The sequence below is a fragment of the Prinia subflava genome, chromosome 5, assembly GCF_021018805.1.
Source record: "Prinia subflava isolate CZ2003 ecotype Zambia chromosome 5, Cam_Psub_1.2, whole genome shotgun sequence".
Lineage (NCBI taxonomy): Eukaryota > Metazoa > Chordata > Aves > Passeriformes > Cisticolidae > Prinia > Prinia subflava.
The window spans coordinates 40581475-40600145 of NC_086251.1; the positions used below are offsets into that span (position 1 = coordinate 40581475).

Consider the following 18671-nt stretch of genomic DNA (forward strand, 5'->3'; position numbering starts at 1 on the left):
GGTACTGGATACAGTGAGTTTCCTTCCCCAGGCTGGACTCTCTGGCTTCCAGGCACACAAGGGCACTTGAGGAAGCAGGAGGAAAAGACAGGTATGGAAGGACTCTCAGTCCCCTGCAGGCTTTGGGTGACAAGTCACCTGCACTAAGTCCTCAGAGCCAGCACAGCAGCTGTTGGTATTTTGCTGGGGACCCAACAGTCTCTGGACAGGATCTGGCTACAGGGCAACTCCTAAGCTAACCAGACAAGTGCAAAAAAGATGTTGTGAACATCCAAGGCCCTACAGGCCTCGGCATGAAGCAATCACTGCAAGATTGCAGCATAAACCTGTTTGCTTTTATTTCCTAATCTCAAACAACAGGACACAGAGCAGAGCGATAGAATAAAGCAGCACCGCAATGAGAATTATTCCATGGCTCCTGCCTGTTCCCTGGACACACTGCTCCAGGAACTAGACACAAAGGAGCTACATTCCTGCCTTATCCAGGGCCGGTTCTGGCTCTGACAGCGAGAACAATCGGACTGCCAGGAACTGCGCCTTTCCCGCCCCGTTTGATTTGGCTCTTCACACGCAGCGCTCGGCCCGCTCCAAAGTAAACCCGGCCGTGCGCGCTCCCCGTGCGCGCTCCCGCGCGGCGCCGCCGCGCCCGGGGACGGCCCGCGCCCGCCCACCCGTCGGACGCGCCTGCCCACCCGCCGGACGCTCCTCTCATTGGCTGAGTCGCCGCCGGGGGCGGGCACAGCTCGGTAGTCTCCGCCAATGGGGCGGCGGGGCGCTTCCGGAAGCGGAGGAGCCGCCGCCATGCCGGGCGCGGCGGAGCGCGGCTCGGAGCTCTCGGAGCAGATTGAGGCCTTCGCGGCGCGGCTGCGGCGCGGCGGGGAGCGGCCGCGCTCCGAGGACACGGCGCGGCAGACGCTGTCGCTGCTGCGGAAAATCGTCGGGAACGGGCGATGGAGCCGGGCCGGTGAGGACGAGCGCAGCGCTTCCCTCGGGCGGGTGCGGCTCCCCCAGCGCCAGAAGCGAGGCGGCGGCGGGGCCAGGCGCGGGAGGGCTGGGGCACCCCGGTCGTGGCTGTCGGGTGCGGAGGAATCCGCAGAGCCGGGGCAGGCTCGATGCCGTGCCAGCGGATTCGCAGTGCTCGTTCTGCCGCGGCGGAGCCCTTCCCAGCCTGCTGTGCTCATGGGCGGCGTTACCTGAGGAGCTGCCCTGCTCCAGCCTGGCTCTCCCCTCAGCCGTCAGCCCGAGTACGGACCTTTCCAGCAGCACGGTGCTTTCCTCTTTCAAAGGAAAGACCAAATGCGCTGTTGTTTCTGTGTTGTGTCCAAGCGTTTCCGACTGCAAAGCCCACCAGTGGAACCGGCTACTCTGTAAGGGGCTCTCTGTTCTCCCCTTCCTCTTGTTTCTTGGTGCTGTAGTCCTTGTGCTGGGGCAGCTGCTGGCCCTGGCACGTTGAGGAGGGTGCACTGGTTTGATGCTCCCATGGGCTTGCTCTGGGCAGCGATATCCAAGGCCCTCTGCTCTTTTAGGGGAGCTCATGGATCTGATCCGGACAGAGGGCCAGAGGATGACGGCAGCCCAGCCGTCGGAGACAACAGTGGGCAACATGGTGCGACGAGTACTGAAGGTCATTCGTGAGGAATATGGCAGGTAAAGTGCTCCTCTTGCTCCCTATATCTCTCTGAAAGCCCAGCACTGGCCTTTCAAGCTGCTTCTATAAAACCCCTTTTGTTTCCATCACCCCCTTTTCTCACCCCTCCTAAAGAGGGATTCAGGGAGTTTACCACTAAAGAAATCCCTGTTGTTTCCACTGTGGGTGATGATATTTCCTCCTTAGAAACCATTTGGTGTGTGTCTTGTGAGTGCATGAGCAGTCTGTGCCCTGGCCTTGGGTTGTTCTGTCTGTCTGTACCCAGGGGGGTCCATCCCACTGGAGCAGTAGCCTCAAGCCTGCTCCTTGTCTATGGACGGCCGTGTTTACACATGACTTGGGAAGGCACTTTCTGGCAGAGATTTGGGTCTTTTTCTGCCAAGACAGCTGTGGAAGCTCTTTGGTGTGGCATGGTGTGCCTCCTGTTGGTGGCTTTCCCTCCTGTCTCTGCACATCCAGGTGTGCCACCTGCAGGGACAGTGCTCGGCCTGCCGTGGCCCTGTGCTCTCTCCTGGGGCTGAGGAGGCTGCTTCTCTCCACAGGCTTCACGGGCGCAGCGAGGAGAGCGACCAGCAAGAATCCCTGCACAAGCTCCTGACTTCTGGAGGACTGAGCGAAGATTTCAGAACCCCCTACCCCTCCCTCAGAGCTAATGTTATTGAAGCTATTAATGAGATGCTAATTGAGCTAGGTACGGATGGGCCTGAATTGCTCCTGAGTGAAGATTCTTATGGGATGAGACCGATGCTTCCCCCTTCTCTTGGTGAAAAGAAAACAAAAAGGATCTGGGAAGCTTAATCTGAAGGAACCAAGAGACTGCTCTCAGGACTTAGTTTTAAGTTATCTTTGGCTTTTGGGGAGATGGGTAATTGTGGAAGGAGCAATATGGGGGGCTGTAGGCCTGCACTCTTGGTCTTCTGGGAAGTCTTGAGTCCTCTGAAGAAGAGTCTAAAATCCTTGTGCATATATAACCTGAACCTATAACTGTGATACAATTTTCTTTTTCTGTGATACTTGTCACAAATCAGGCACACCTTCTGAGGCCCAAGTTGCCCCGTTATTGAACTACAAAACTGTTGAAGCTTTGTGAGCCTGGTGGTTATCTGGAGTAGTGCTGACACAATCCACTTCCCTCAGAACTGAGTTTTCAGTGCAGCTATTTTTATACATAGGGAAGGTATAGCTAGGGAGCACGGGGCATTCAAGAGGCAGCTTCTTGATTCCCCTCCACTGGCAAAAAGAATGGGGAGAAAAGCTGCTCCTCCTCTGCCAGTGCTAATAACATTGCTTTAGTGAAAAACGATCTTGTTGGAGGACAGTCCTAGCATGAGTGTTGCTTTTACACCCAGGTCTCGTTCTGTTACAGAGGGCACCACTGATAACATTGCTATGCAGGCGCTGGAGCACATCCACTCCAACGAGGTGATCATGACCATCGGCTACTCGCGCACGGTCGAAGCCTTCCTGAAGGAAGCCGCTCGCAAGCGCAAGTTCCAGGTCATCGTGGCAGAGTGTGCACCGTTCTGCCAGGTAAGGCCTGGGCCGGCTGGCTGACTGAAACTTTGTGTCTGCAATCAAGATGAACATTGTGGACATTCCTCTGCAGCTGAGAGACTGGAGGCAGCTCATGATCCTACCCCAGCATCCTTGATTTAACAGGCTGTGTTCAGGTTTCATCACTTGGTGTTTTTGCAGTTCGGACAGGAATTGAGTGCTGATACCTCTGTAATTGCACTGCAGGAGCTATGTCACAGGAACCAATTGGATTCTCCCTCTCTTTAGGGTCATGAAATGGCTGTCAGACTGTCTAAGGAGAATATTGAAACTACTGTCATGAGTGATGCAGCTATTTTTGCTGTCATGTCTCGAGTCAACAAGGTAAGGAGGGCTCTACTGGAGGAGGGAATTCATGGCAGGTTGGGTTCTTAGACCTCTCAAATCAGCTGCAAGTCTCAGCAGCGATGGATGTGTTTCTTCACTGAAGACTCAGAGTTGTAATAGTCCCTGTTCACTGCTGGGGTGGAGATTCAGTATGGAACTCCAAGTCAGTATGATGACTGACTGGTGATAGATTTTTCTGCCTTAGTGACTACGGTTATAAGAGAGCCTCAAAGGCTCAGTTTTCTAAGGAGATGGAACAAAAAGCAGCATTTCCAAAGGGAAGAAACACCCTTTTGCCTGAAAAAGAAGATGACTGATGAAGGGAATCATTAAGGTTTGTCTTGTTGAACAGAGCTGTTTTGTACTTTCATAGAAATGAAAATTTGGCACTCTGATGTGGGGGGAAAAAAAGTACTTGTAACATATTAAAATCCAGCCACATCAATTCTTACGTATATTTTGAGCTGCTTTATATTATTCCCTCAACCATAATGCAAGGGAATTTTTGCAGTGAGTGGTCAAGTTACTTGTACAAAGCTTACTTTGTAGATTTGTAGAACAACAGGGACCACAGCCCACTTTCTACTTGGTATTCCCTGCAGTAGAACATACATTTGTCTTCTGAAATTCTCTGTGCTGGCCTCTCTGTGCTGGAGTCTTGCTCTTGTTAGCAAGGAACATCTCAGTGCAGAGCCAGTGCCAGATGAAACAGATCAGGCATTCAGCTGCCCTATAACTCCAGCCGCTGGCTGGCTGTACTGACACAGTCCTCCAGCTCATCTGTTAGGGTCTGAGCCAGGAAGTGTTCCTTTCCCAGTTTGCTGTGGAACGTGCTATCCAATTCTGATCTGCCTTTTAAGGTCATCATTGGTACGAAGACAATCCTGGCCAATGGTGCCCTGATCGCTGTGAGTGGGACTCACACTCTGGCACTGGCAGCTAAGCACCACTCCACTCCGCTCATCGTGTGTGCCCCCATGTTCAAGCTTTCACCGCAGGTAAGTACAGCAGCTCTTCAGGACTGCACCTGCAGGGCCTTTTACTTGTGGGAGCTTAGGGTGGAGAGCACCGTCTGCCCCAAGGCAGTAAATGAGCCATCTCCCCCATCTAGTGCTGTTACTTCTGATAGGAGATCCTCACCCAAATCCCCACCTCAGGGTCTCCTCGACACACTGTCCTCTGCCACACTGCAAAGCACTGCATTGGGCATAAGGATGTAGACCACTGCCCAGACTGATGACACTGGCATTGACAGATTTCAGTTTATACCGTTAGTGTTGAAAGGCAGAGAATATGGAATGAGACATTCAAATCTCTTTCTTACACTCAGTACTTTTTCAGTATTGTCAGATGAAGTTGCAGATGGAGGAAGTCACTCCTCCAGTTCACTAGGCTTTGATAAGGGCAGTGTCATAAAAAGCTCTAAAAGCTTTAAGGAAAAACCTTTCACCTGTAAATGTTAGAGAGGTTCTAGATGCGAGCACTATGTAATTATTGTAAACAAGAGTTAATATCACCTGGCAAGTCATCTTCCTCTGCATTAGTTCCTTCCATCAGTGCCAGGATCTGTTTTCACAAGGATAATCAGATATGGTTTTTTTCCTGATCTTCCTGTACTCTTTCTCATTTAGTTCCCTAATGAAGAAGATTCATTCCACAAGTTTGTGTCACCACAGGAAGTGCTGCCATTCACAGAAGGTACTGGTTATTCTTTATACTTCTGGTCAAGTTGATTCAGACTATATTTTTTTTTGTAACTCATATAAAAAAATTAAACATCAGACTATGTTATAACCCAAGACAGAAAATCCATTTTTACTGTCTGTGACAGAAAAGAGTGCTCTGAACCATCCAGTTTTATAACTGTGTATTACATGAAGTAGAAAAAAAAGATTTCTTTTGAACACTGTCTTTGCAGTTTTGCTTCTGCTCTGGAAGAGTGTTTTATTGTAGGATGGTGATAATGATTCCAGGTAGGTAGCAGTTTCCTGTGGGACAGGGCACATGCCCAACACCAAGGGCAGCTTCCCTTCTTTCCCGTAACTTCTTGAAACTTTGTTACATGATACAGCCATTGAAACAGCAGTGCCTGTGTCCTGGCCTTCCCACACAAGCACCATCTTTAGAAAGGCATCTGTGCCCAAGCCCATTTTCAGTTTTAGCAAAGTCTCTTTCGAAGCCCCATTTCTATGTGACAAAGACTTTTGAAATGAAGATAGCAGGCGTTGCACCAGATTTTAGTTTTAGCCTTTTGAGCATTTCTTTCACTAATAACTTTGGCAGTATCAGAATTTTTGTATTGCATAGTGGTAGGGTTTTTTTGGCAATTAGTCAGTCTACATCAGAGGGGATCTGGGGTTTCTGCAAACAAAAATGACCAGAAACAGAGTTTTGCTATTTGTTCAAGATTGCTGTAATTCAGTAACATCAGTGTAGAAGTTGGAAGGTGTTCAGGATGTCCAAGTACTGACTTCAGGGTGGCATATACATAGCCAGTTTGTTTAGGGACTCCAGATGTGCAAAAGACTAAATGTACTTTGCGTTGCTTTGACTGATATTGCTGCTGTTCACTTCACAGGGGAGATCCTGGCAAAAATCAATGTTCACTGCCCAGTGTTTGACTACGTCCCTCCAGAGCTCATTACTCTCTTCATTTCTAACATTGGGGGTAATGCACCGTCCTACATCTACCGCCTCATGAGCGAGCTCTACCATCCGGATGACTATGAACTCTAATACTGTGAATACATCACTAGTCAGACTCATATCTTTCTCTTTAGAAAGATACAACAGCTAATTAGAGTGGATGTTGAAAAGACAGGTTGCTGTGGGGAGCTAGTGGGGAATTTGCTCAGCAGTGTCTGTCCTACCCAAAAGCGAGAGAAGGCAGAGCTCTTGTACAGGTTTTTATCCCATGCTGTGTCAGAAACCATGTGGAGCTGCTAACCCACTTTGATTATTAAATAGCAAGGCATATGTGTAACTCCAGGGCAACTAATCTGTTACTTCAAAATATGCTGCAATAAAAGCTGTTTACAGTGCTCTCACTGTTAAGCACATTTTCCATATGCACTTCTTTGTTTCTTTAACTAGCAGGAGTTTTGCTTTTTAACTAGCAGCAGTGTAGTGAGTTGCCTGCACTCAGTGATGCAGTAGCAGGCTTTACAGTGTGTTTTCACATGTGAATGTGATAGGAGTAGGAATTCATCAAGAGTTGTCTTCAAAATGGATATTTAATTATTTAGTTACTTCTGTGGGGCTAGGTGGGGATTTAGAAATCTCTCACTCAAGAACACAAACTGCAGGGAGCTGGAGAAAGCAGCTGGGTGTGTCATTCATTGCCAAGCTAAGTGTTTCTTGATTCTAAACTGGCCTATATGTACTATGAAGCTTGTCAATCCTCATTCCAGCCATGAGCCCAAGGAGTGAGTTTAGTGTGAACTTTATTAAGAAGTACCTTCCAATTTTCAAAGTACTATAAAATACACTAATTAAATTTCCCCTCTCTATTATGCAGAGTTATGCTGTGCTTGCAGAAAAGTGCTTTGCTTTGTTACTGCAAGTAGCTGCAACTCCTTGCACCCAACAGTCCAGCACTGACCTAAGGCCCAGTGACTCCTTAATGCTGAAGATGCTTCTCCAGGCTCCAAGGGTGGGTTCCTCCTGCCATGTTCTCCTGGCTGGTCTCTGCTTCTTTGGTCAGTAGTTGTAGGAGAGCTTTGGTGACTGCACTGGCTCAGAACTTGGCTCAACACAGAATATTGTAGTCTAACAACAGGGCTCACGGATCATACCAATGCCTCTAGTGGTTGCAGTCTACAGTCTTAACTTTTTTTAAATAGGTTCTTTTTTTTTTCCAAATAGCTGCCATGCTCGTGCCATCTTCCTCAGTCTGGTCAAATTAGGTTTAGGCTGGAAGGAGAAAAATTAGGAAGCACAAGTCATAACTGAGTAAATAAGTTTCAGTGTTTCCATACTCTTTGGCCTAATACAGTCATTCCGAAGTTAATATCTAATTCAAAGTCCCTCCTGACTTTGAACAGAGTAAAGCACACTAATAGTAAAAGGGAGGAGTAATGATTTTGTTTCAAATTTAAATGTAACCTGATTTAAATATAATTTAAATGTAACCTTGTCTAGTGGCAGGCGTTCCTACTCATGGCAACTAGATTATCTTTAAGGTCCCAACCCAAACCATTCTATGATTTTATAGTAAATGTTGCTATTCCTGTGCTTTATCCCATTTTATAGCACCTTAAACTTTGGGAAAGTAAGCATTTGTTTAATTAGCATCTTTGCTGCTAGCAGAATTTCAGAATTTCCATGCTTTCCAAATTTTACACTTAAAAACTGCGAATGCTTTAAATGTATGCCTAACCTTAAGGATACTATTCAAGTCAGTGTGACTATTGAAATAATATATGCTAAGATCCTTGGTAAAATGTTTACAGGACAGATGGCTTATGTGCTGAAGTTTCAACATGATGTAGAAAGTCAAGCAGTATAAGGCCAGCGGTGATGTTTTCAAGCTGGATGATCCTAGTTCTAACACACATACATGATGCGCCCCGATAATCCAAACACGGATCACCAGAGGTGTGTCCCATGCAGTACCTGTTTTTCCTGCTGCAAATGTTCTATGTCTGCAAGAGGCAGCATTGAAGGTCTTCCATGAGCACACTGGAAGGGTAGCTTACAAGATGACAAAGCTTCAATAAGCCTGCAGCTCTCCTCCAAAGTCAAATGCTCATTAAACTTAATAGCTCCTGAAAAAGAGACACATTCTTCATTCTTGCCCCTGCTGCCAAAGAGGACTCCCTTCCACAGCTGTGGTTTTCCGTGAAAACAAGGCATCTCCCAAAGATGAGCTGAGAGGCTGCAAAGGCAACCCACAGGCTGCAGAACGGTACACCTGGGGCTTAGCTCAGTTAAAGAGTCTGTATAAAGAGATCAGCTTTGCATGGCTTAAACTTGCACATCGCCCAGGTCTGATGCACGGTGAGATTATTACACTTTGGTGGTTTTTGTGTGTATGTGTTACAGCTGAAGTTGGAAACGGTTCACAAATCACAAAGTATTAAACCAAGACAACAGTTAATAACAGTTTCATAGGCTTTAGTGGTTCTCTGTGGCTGCCACAGACACGTATCACTTCCAAGACCAAGTGTTAGCCCTGCCACTAAGTCCTTTCTCACAAGTGAGCACTAAAAGGCATCCAGAGGAAATTCAAACAGAACATTAGGGAGTTATTTCAGAGGTGTTTGCAAACTTTAGCCTTCACAGATGCACAAGACCATCTGCAATATGCTTTCAGCCGTTGGACTTTTTTAGACACAAAAACCCAAAACATATTGACTGCCAATTGTAAATGGAGACACTGCTGAGAAAACAGATACTTCTGGTTCACGTTTGCCCTTTCAGTGTGATCTTATTGATACTGTATATGGTACAGGAATTGCAACAAGAGGTTGGAGCTACTTCACTCCGTCCAAAAGTACTTGAAATGTTGCAGGCACACTTAAACTATCACTTGGGATACTTCAAAGGAAATTAAAATTTTGGAAAGAGTGGCTAAGTGGTTTTTTCTGCATGCTTTCAAGCAGATTCCAGCACCTTCCCCCTTACTTCATCATAGGGCTGTCATTTGAATGGTTTGAACCTCACACAGATGAAAGCATCTCAGAACTGTATATTTCACACGAAGGTTGGAAAGTATGTTAGGCCCATACATGAATAAATTGGGGGAGTATTGCTTATCCCTCAGTGCTATGCATGAGCATTATCTCCTCTTCCCTAAAAACCACAATCTTTAACCCTGCAATAGCTGCAAACACATCCAAACACTGCCCCAGAGAGAATGTTATGTAGAGAAAGGTTTGGAGAAAAAAAATATATAAATAAAAGAAAGAATGAAAGAAAAGCACAGTTTCCCTACCATGACAGGCCTGGGAAGCTAACACCTTCAGAAACGTCAGAGGAAGTGTCCCTCGGGCTCCTCCTCTTGTGGTCTGCACTAGCTAAAAGAAGTAAGGGAACATCATGTTACTTTCCATTTAATATGAGAAAAAAGAACTGTAACACAAAAGAAACTAAAAATGGGAGAAAGCTACAGGATTATCTAGTCCACTCTCTCATTTCAAGCCCAATATACTCCTTTGATTCACACAGTAAACTTTGAATTGTTATAGTCAACTCTATAAGTAGACAGCAACTCACCTCAACTTGTTCTTGAATGAGCTCCTAGAAAGAAAAAAGGTAATGTCGTCAGTTGCTGTTTTTCCCTTCTATCCCCCTATCCTACTTTGTTCACATCTGCGTATAATTTACTCTGTGACTGCTAGAATCTGAAAAAGTGCTGCTGTTGGTAATACACTGACCAGAGTGTGAAAGATCTAGGTGGAAGTCCTGACCTCCCACTGCAAGTAATCACTTCAGGAGTTTCTCCCTCAAACTGCAGAACATCTGAAACAGTGGTTTTTATAAAGCCCCACGGCCCATGTAGAGATGTCATGGAAACAAATTTAAAATTGCTGATACATAAATATTTTTTGTTAGGACTTACTCATTTTTCTGTTCCTTCAAGCATTTACTGTCCATTCACACACCCATGTGCAGTCAACTGTTGAAATATCTTTGCTATATAGAGTTTTTCTTAGCTTCTCCACTAGTCCAAGTCCGAAACAGTCTTCTACCATTTCAGTTATAGTCCAGTGACTTTAGTTTTGTGGCTGCTTAGCTATTAAAAGGGACGGCACTCACATTTGCCAGGGGATTTCACTGCCCTCCTTCATAACAGAGATCCTGTAATACCCTGGGCCATGCATACAGAACAAGACCTACTTTCATAACTGTACCCATATCCACAGCTGACCTCCACAATGCTTTTAGTGATAGGTTGTCTTTTGCGTCGTAATTCATTGGCTTCTCTTTCTATAAAACACATTGGCACTTTCCTCACAAGAATCAAGGAGTTGTTTGTCTCAGGAAATGATAATTCAAGACCCAAGTCCTCCAAATTTTTGTAGCAGCATCTGAAGAAAAAAACCCAACAGAAGTAAGACATCAAGCACTGTATCTATGACTCCACAGCACATGTAAATATTTCTGTGGTCCACATATGTTATTTCCTTACATCACTTCCTGTAATAGTTTCCCATCTCAAAATCCATGCCTCATGAGATTCCAAGTAATTTTGTCCTTTCAGCTTACATTCAGACATGTTTTTTCAATCCATTGTGCATTTTTCATGTTTCACAACTACATGATCTAAGAGTTCCTGAATTATGTGAAGAGAGGCTTTATTTCTAAATCTATAAATCTGCCTTTTCTGAAGATGCACAAGATGTCTGGTTCAACATACAAACATTCCAAATATTGAAATTACACAGCATTAAGACCACTTTAAGTCAAATCTAAAAGAACTGTGATTTCAATTGACATGTATTAGCAAATACTTAAAATGGAAAAATATTGTAAGAAATTTATGATGGTTTAATGAACTTTATATCCTGTTAAGCAAAGAGAACACAGGAAAGAACAACCTCTAGTTAATTATGACATATGTCAGCCTGTGGATGGAAAAATACACACAAAAATGAGACTTCACAGACAGATGAGAGCTTATCTTCAAAATGAAAACAACTGTAACAATATATACTTTATTAATCCAGGGAATATTCACTTACAACAAAGGTGGTTAATGTTAACTCTAGACAAGAAATTCTTTGAACGAAAATAAAGAGAAGCAAATCTAAATTTACTGAAATCAATCATGAGAATAGTACAATTATTAGCCTCCATATGAACATAGCTTGTGAAATTCTACTCAAAAAAAGAAGACATGCATAGCCTTCAGCAAGCACACAAAGACAAAAATGGTTGGACACTAGGAAAAAGTTTTTCACAGAAAGAATAATGAAGTACTGGAATGGTCTGCCTGGGGAGGTGGTGGAGTCACCATCCCTGGATGTGTTTAAACAAAAGACTGGATGTGGCACTCAGTGCCACAGTCTAGTTGAGGTATTAGGGCATGGGTTGGACTCGATGATCTTGGAGATCTCTTCCAAACTAGTCATTCTGTGAAAAAGCCCATTGTGAATAAAATGACAAAATCCAAGCAGCTATTGAAGTCAATTGAGCTTTTCTGCCTTTTTTTTTTATTATTATTACTAAGAGAATAAATAAAGAAGGAAGTTCAAGAGAGTCAACAGAACAATGCATTGCTACAGTGCTTGGTAGACAAATAACGGAACCAACGCTGCAGGTGAACGATTAAATTGTAAGCATAGCTGAAATGAAAGGTCTTTTAGACAAATTAATTTATTATATTGCACCAAACTTTACCACAGAATACAGTCACAGTCTGAAGTAACAATAACAACAGAATTTAGACTTTCCCATAATACTTTTATTTCATAACTTTTTAGTGATGATAGTCTCATAAAGCAATTGTAAAGGGATGAACTGCTAATATAGACTGAAAAATTATTAAGTCACGCAATAAAACTACTAGTAAGCCAGCACCAGTAAGCTTCTTGCTGAAAATCACAACTGGCATCCCTCTGTGTCCTTAGAAGACACACATGCCTTTTTGATTTACTTCCTTACTAATTTTTGTAGAATGTTTATGATTTACCTGATGAAAAAGAAGTAGCCCTCAGAATTTATTAGCTCTTTCAAAAAGCTTTTAATGCCACCACTTAAAAGCAGATAAAAAGGAAATGCAAAAGGTTGTCATGGATAGAGAAGGAACATCTATTATGATTTAGAGACTACGGAAGCAAGGTATGCTGGCAACAGATGGTCAGTGTTCAACACAAGTCCTGATCTGCCTCCTCATGATTTGTTATTAATGATGTGGAAAAGAAGAGGCATGGTCAAGCAAGCAAATTTGTAGAAAGCACAAAATTATTTAGGTCAGCTGAGACCAGAGACAAAGTTGAAGTCAATCAGAATTTAAAACAAGTAGAAAAATGAAGAATGAAATCAGTAGGATGAATGAAAAATGGGCAGAAAAACTGAATTTAGTGCTCCTAAAGACAAATAAATACAATCATCAGAAGTAATTTAATCTATTTCTACTTTTTGCTGGTTTCTATATAAACAACACAAATTTAAAAAAATAACCCCCACTACTCTATTTCTTTGTCATGATCATCCACAGACAAGCAGCTCGTGCAAGCAGCAGTAGCCAAAAAACCAGACAAAAATATCAGGTGTGGATATAATAAACAGAAAATATGGGCACAGCTGCAAAGCTACTGTACTGAATCAATGGGATTCTCTCAGTTGGTATATTCTATTCAATTTTAGCCATCCATTCTCTAAAGTAGATCTATTAGAAATGAAAGACATTCACAGATGAGTGCAAAAATGAATCAAAGTTGAACAAGAGGCATGACAAATATTATGACATTAGCAACAACATCGTTGAGAAGTGGGAACAACAAAGGCATCCAAATATTACTGAACCATGAGCAACACTAAGCAAGTGTATCCCTGTAAGAGGCAACAATTAATAAGGACTGAATCAGCAGCTGTTGAGCTTCCCACAGGAATCACACACACAAAAAAAGAACAGCAATGAGGTAGTACTGATATCTGAAAAATCAGAACAATGCACAGAAAAAAATTCACAAATGCATGTGGCAGCTGACAGACAGGGATTTGGGGGAAAAGCAAGTTTGATGAGTGTCCAGTAGGTCTGCAGTAGTCCAACAATAAATCTGTATCTAAACTCTTGAAGTACAAAAGTTAAATATCCTAATTGTAGCTAGGTCACCGTTCTGAAACATTTGGGAAATAGTGTTCATTAGTTACTCTTGGCAATCACCTGAGAAAAAGGAATGTGTTTTTGAAGGATTCACAATACAGACTTTTCATACCCCATCCTCCCCTTCTCAAAAAGTGCCTGTACAGTCAGCACCTAGGTCAACACTCTGGGCATTGCACTCCTTTGTGCACTCCCAGGTCCTGAGCCCCAGACAGGAGTGACTGTTGGAAGCTGCTTTGGCAGTCTTGTGGCCCACACATGAGGGTTTACTTTCCCAGGGAAATCAGAGCACATTGCAAAGGCACAGAAATGGCACACCCCAGGGTTTTGTCCTGAGATGTTGTAACAATGTGCCTAAGAAGCATATCTATTTCCCTCAGTACAGACAGAGCCAACTGGGCTCTGCTCAGGAAAGAATCAACAACTTTTCTCCTGGTAATATTCAATTCAATCCAATTTCATGGTAACCTGGCAATACATAGAGATCTTCCTGGTCAACAGAACCATCCCCAAAAACTGAGAGCTATTTGTCACTACTAACCGTAGAAATCTTCTTTGCTCTTCTGTAACTTCAATCTCTAAAGGAGGAGAGATGGAAGATGACAGTATTTTCTTCTTGCCACATGCTGCAGCTTCCTTCTCATAGGAATCTGTGAATGAAACATTTAGAAGTATCCCTCTTAAAATATTTACGGAGACGTTACCCTTAATGACCCTCTGGTTTGGCATGTAATCCCCTGCTTGGATTAAAAAGTGACCACAGAATGCCTTGTCTTGAAATTTGTGGAGGACTGGGAATGTCACAAACCAGACATCCAGTCTCTGGGGAAGGGTTGGTTAATGCCACTTTGTTTTTTCCCACCAGTTCCGAAAAAGAGTCACCCTAAATAGCAAAAAAAACCTACTGATATATTTGGTTCAACTCAGAGAGAACAATTTTTCCACAGAAAAGTCGGATATAAATGGAGTTAAAATACTATTCATTAAGCATTTCTCCCTTCAGTCTTTACCTTTTTTCAGTACCTGACCAGAAGGAGTAGAGTTCCTGGAACACTCTGCGAGAACTGCGCAGTGTTTGTTGATGTAAGAGAAGGTCAATGATTTTTAAGTATCTGATGGATGGCTATTGTGCTTTTTAACACTGAAACCAATGGCTAATGAGCTTACACAGAAGACTATTATCCCTCTGCAAACAGTCAGACTGTGGAAATTTTAGGCTTTAAGCACAGTATTCAGCTAAAAAGGAATCAAATGAACCAGGCTCTTTACTCAGCATCCCATGTCTTATTCTTCACAATATAACCACACAAACTTATTAATGTTGTTCTATTTCCTCTTCATTGTTTTTCCTATCAGTCTTCCTGCTCTTTCATTATGTCAAGACTATTTTAGTTCAATAGTTCTGTGGGTAGGGACTATATCTTTTATTTTTGGAAAGGCTGTAAGAATTTTCAGCTGCCAATATTATGACTGCTACAAATACTGAATGTCTGCACTCTTCTAGGGATCAGGATAAAGATGACAAATGAATATCATATTGGTTCTGTACACCCCAGAGAGCTCATTTGTACTTTTCTGTGAACTGATTATCTTTGCTTCTTAGACCTCACCTGCAATCAGCTGCTCCAAGCGGATCCGTTCATGAGCTGCATGTTGGTCCACCAAAATCAAGAGGTTTCCATCTAAAAATGTACCACAACACATGAGAAATAGGCAACTTTGTAGCAGACAACTGCAGTCAGGAAGAATAACCACTTCCCAGAGGCCACATTTAGAAGATAAGTATCAGCTTGTTTCACAGACACAAGTGAGGAGGAGGCTGTTTTGGCAGAACATAAAGTTACTAGAGAACAGAAATTCAGTGGTCCAAAGTGGTGGTTAAATTAGATAATTAAATTGAGTCAGAAACTCTTGTCTATTGACATCTTCATCTAACTTCAGAATGAGAGCTGAGGTCACCCATAAACCATTCCATTTGACAGTCTTTTAAAATGCTACAAAAAATACTGATTTTGAATGCCTTTTTTGTACAGCTTCAGAGAGCTTCAACAATGAATATGTCCAGACACTGTGAACAAAGCCTGAAAGATATTAGTAATTTGAGTACAATCTATTTTTATAACATTAATCTGAAGGCAGTAGGAACATTCAACAATGTCCAAAATAAAGATAAAGAAGATCCAAGAAATCTCAAGCAAAGACTAAGATTTTCCTCTAACAATATCATCCCAAGGCAAGAAAAGATTACAAATAGGACAGTGCTCCCTCTGCAGTCCACTTGACAACCACCTCAACTTCATGCTATTAACCAGTCTTACCTGCCTTTGTTTCCATTCCATTCCTAGTGTTAATTAAACAAGCAATAAATTTATTGTCCACTTGCTGAAGAACCTGTAAGATACTCATAAAACTCATTAGAGAGCAGTAAAATTATTTTTTAAATGAAGGCAAACAAAAGAAACAGCAATCAAAATGGATCAAGACCAACAAATATCTAGTAGGACAACTATAGGAGTGGAAGCCACATCTTTCCTAACCCAAAAGGGTAGCAAAACTAGACTGAGATGCTATATAGTTATTCTTAATAAATACAGCAGGGAACTAAATATGGAAAAGGCAGAAATTATTTAAGCTAAAAGATAATACTGGCAGAAGGTCAAATGACCATTAAATGGTCATGAAACAGTTTAGACTGGACCTAAGAGAAAGTTTCAAAATATATTAAAAAAAATCTGGATAAACTTTTTAAAAGATAGTAATAAGGGCATGAGCACTAACTGTTCTAAGGTGAATTAAATGGTCACATAGAAACCTCCTTGAATTGGAATGAAATTTGTGCACAGTGACTCTGAGTAACTGATTTGTTGATACCATCAAAAGCTAATGTCAACAACCTTTTTTAACCTGCTAAAAGGCTCTTCTTCTGCAGAAGAAAGGAAGCAATTTTTCCCTTCATTTTGTGACGCAGAATTAGCCTCTGTGACTTGATTCCACTTTCCCCTCAAGCATCAGAAGTCAACCAGAGTAACAGGTAATAATGAGATGAGGTGCACAATGCTTTCAGTATCTTATTGTTAGATTTCAAATGTATAGGTATGGTGTTACGGAGGAATTTCTCCCACTGTCACATAGACAGCTCACCCTGAATTCTCTGTTTCACAACATGTGCATTGTTCACCTGGTAGGTAAAAATTAATGGATGACTATTTCTTTGCAGGGATGCAAGACCAATGATTCTTTTTATTCCTTTCCTGTTGCATGATGCAACATTTTCTGCTTTTAATCTTTTGTAGAGAGATTCTCAAAATTGCTGTTGGGTACTGAAGGCAGTATTTAGCTTTTTCACAGATAGGAAGTACTAATTTCCTCTAGTTTTGCCATCTTAAAGACACAGAAAGGAAAACATGACACAGGTAATCACAGAAACATTCAGTAAGTTTTAAAGAACAGTTCTTATTATGAGAAAATAGACAAATGCTACCTTCCATTCTCCATCTTTCCTTTCTTGTCTTTGTGAAACATAACCTTTTCACTACAATAACTTTTTTACTCCTGTTATTCATGCACTCACAACATAAGTAAGGGAATCATTTGGATCCTTGTCCACCCTGGAGATGAACATTACCATGCCTCACACGGTCAGAACCTGCAATCTCAAAGTCAGCAGCCTGACTGCCTAAGAGTAGTGCCAGCTGGACCTGTAAGCCTTTTGTGACTGGGATGCAAGAGAGGGAGAGAATTCACTCTGGCATTTCTACCCAAGCAAACCATCAAATATGTCAGTTGAAAACATATATTTACATTAGCTTTTAAGCTAACACTCAAAACATTTAAGAAACCACTGAAATAGTAAAATTATGTTATTATGCCATTTCTAAAAATCACTTTTAAGGACAGACATAAATCTTTGGGTGAAATTTTAAGTTTTCCATTAAATCTTGGATCTGATTTTGAAATCCCTCTGCTAAGGAATTAAATTTCTAAGGTAACAGAGAAAGAAGATATAGGACACAGATTTAAGAGAAATATGATCTAAGAAAATGCCTACAACAAATATAAAATCTGTACTTTGAACTATCATTTAGTTAATATTGTTTCTAAGCAGCAGTAAAAAGGCTATCTCTTGATTTTGATTTAATCATACTAATCAAGTAATTTTAGAGTCACTTGCAGCCAGCTCATTAACCATGACATGATACTAAGACATGGCATGGCACACATGCCTGCTGGTATCACACATGACCAAGAATCCTGTTAGGGCCTGTGAAAATTAGGAATAGGAACTGTTTTTCTGGATATTTCTTTCCTACCAAGTAGAAACATCAGCAAATCCCATCTGCAGAGTGGGAATTTGGGGGTGAAAGGTAGTAATGGATTATACTGTACCTGCATTGAATGAACCATGTCTTTGGTGAAACGATAAGGATACAAGATATTGTGAATTTTCACAGCCAGACTGTCAGCCTGACCACTGGTCACATCCACTGCAATCTGTAAAAACAGGATTTCACATCAAGAAAAGGCCCAACAATAGGGCAAAAAAACCCCAAACACACAGAGCAACACTCCAAATGAACCAGCTTTAATAAAAACTGGAAACAACTATGCATTTCACAAACCAAGCTTTCTACACAAGAATAACACCAACTAAAAAAATCATCTGGCAATTCCTTTGCTTCTATCCTGTATCTTTCCCATCTGGCTATTACCTGCTAATTTCAATGTGTCCGTCTGATTCCAAGAACCTATCAAAAATGGGAGTTAATTATCAGCCTACGTGAGCTCTCAGGGGATGGCATTACAAAGGATGTATTACCCCAGAATGAGTCAGAGCACACGTCACTGCAGGGACTAAGCAGAACCGTTCCCTTCCAGGAACTCACCAGCAGGTGGTTTGCAGCTCCATGCCTATTGTTTGCAGGTGGAAATGGTTACATACATATGTTTACACACACACAACATGAGGATTAAAGATAATGCTGCCTCATGACAGCAAAGGAAGTTCTTCTAACAGCTCCAGCATTGTTTCCCTCTCACATGCTGTAATCCTGCCAGGCTTTAAAAACAGCCATGCTAAAATACACTTTTAAGACCTGTTCAAACCTGGCTTATTTCATCTCTGTCCACAAAGCAGACAGACACTGTATTACAATTTTGCCATTCAATTACTTTTAATTTTGAGATTACTATCTCCATAGAGGGAAAGAGAGTTTACAACATTTTGGGTTTGAAATTATATAAAATGAAAGATTAGCCTGATACCTGCTTCTCTTTGAATAAATCCACAACAATGATTTGCACCTAAACAGTCTATAAAAACTAAAACTGCCAGGTGCACAGTGTAATATATCTCTGGATAACTTATATGCA

General features: G+C 42.2%; 2 protein-coding genes across 2 annotated transcripts; one reads left to right on the top strand and one right to left on the bottom strand.

Annotated features, from left to right (window-relative positions):
• The first annotated feature begins 766 nt into the window (after window positions 1–766).
• Window positions 767–6597, top strand: EIF2B2 (eukaryotic translation initiation factor 2B subunit beta). Its single transcript, XM_063399012.1, has 8 exons — window positions 767–964; window positions 1527–1647; window positions 2191–2339; window positions 3015–3178; window positions 3431–3526; window positions 4390–4527; window positions 5161–5227; window positions 6108–6597. Exons 1-8 carry the CDS (start codon window positions 802–804, stop codon window positions 6263–6265), a joined length of 1056 nt encoding a protein of 351 aa, XP_063255082.1. The 5' UTR covers window positions 767–801; the 3' UTR covers window positions 6266–6597.
• A 357-nt stretch (window positions 6598–6954) lies between these two features.
• On the bottom strand, window positions 6955–17534 carry LOC134551410 (DNA mismatch repair protein Mlh3-like). The gene is made up of 8 exons (XM_063399013.1): window positions 15620–17534; window positions 14912–14983; window positions 13843–13951; window positions 10401–10560; window positions 9746–9769; window positions 9465–9546; window positions 8144–8295; window positions 6955–7441 (listed from the first exon to the last, which is right to left on the bottom strand). The coding sequence occupies exons 1-8, from the start codon at window positions 15714–15716 to the stop codon at window positions 7364–7366; spliced, it is 774 nt and encodes a 257-aa protein (XP_063255083.1). The 5' UTR covers window positions 15717–17534; the 3' UTR covers window positions 6955–7363.
• Between the last annotated feature and the right edge of the window lie 1137 nt (window positions 17535–18671).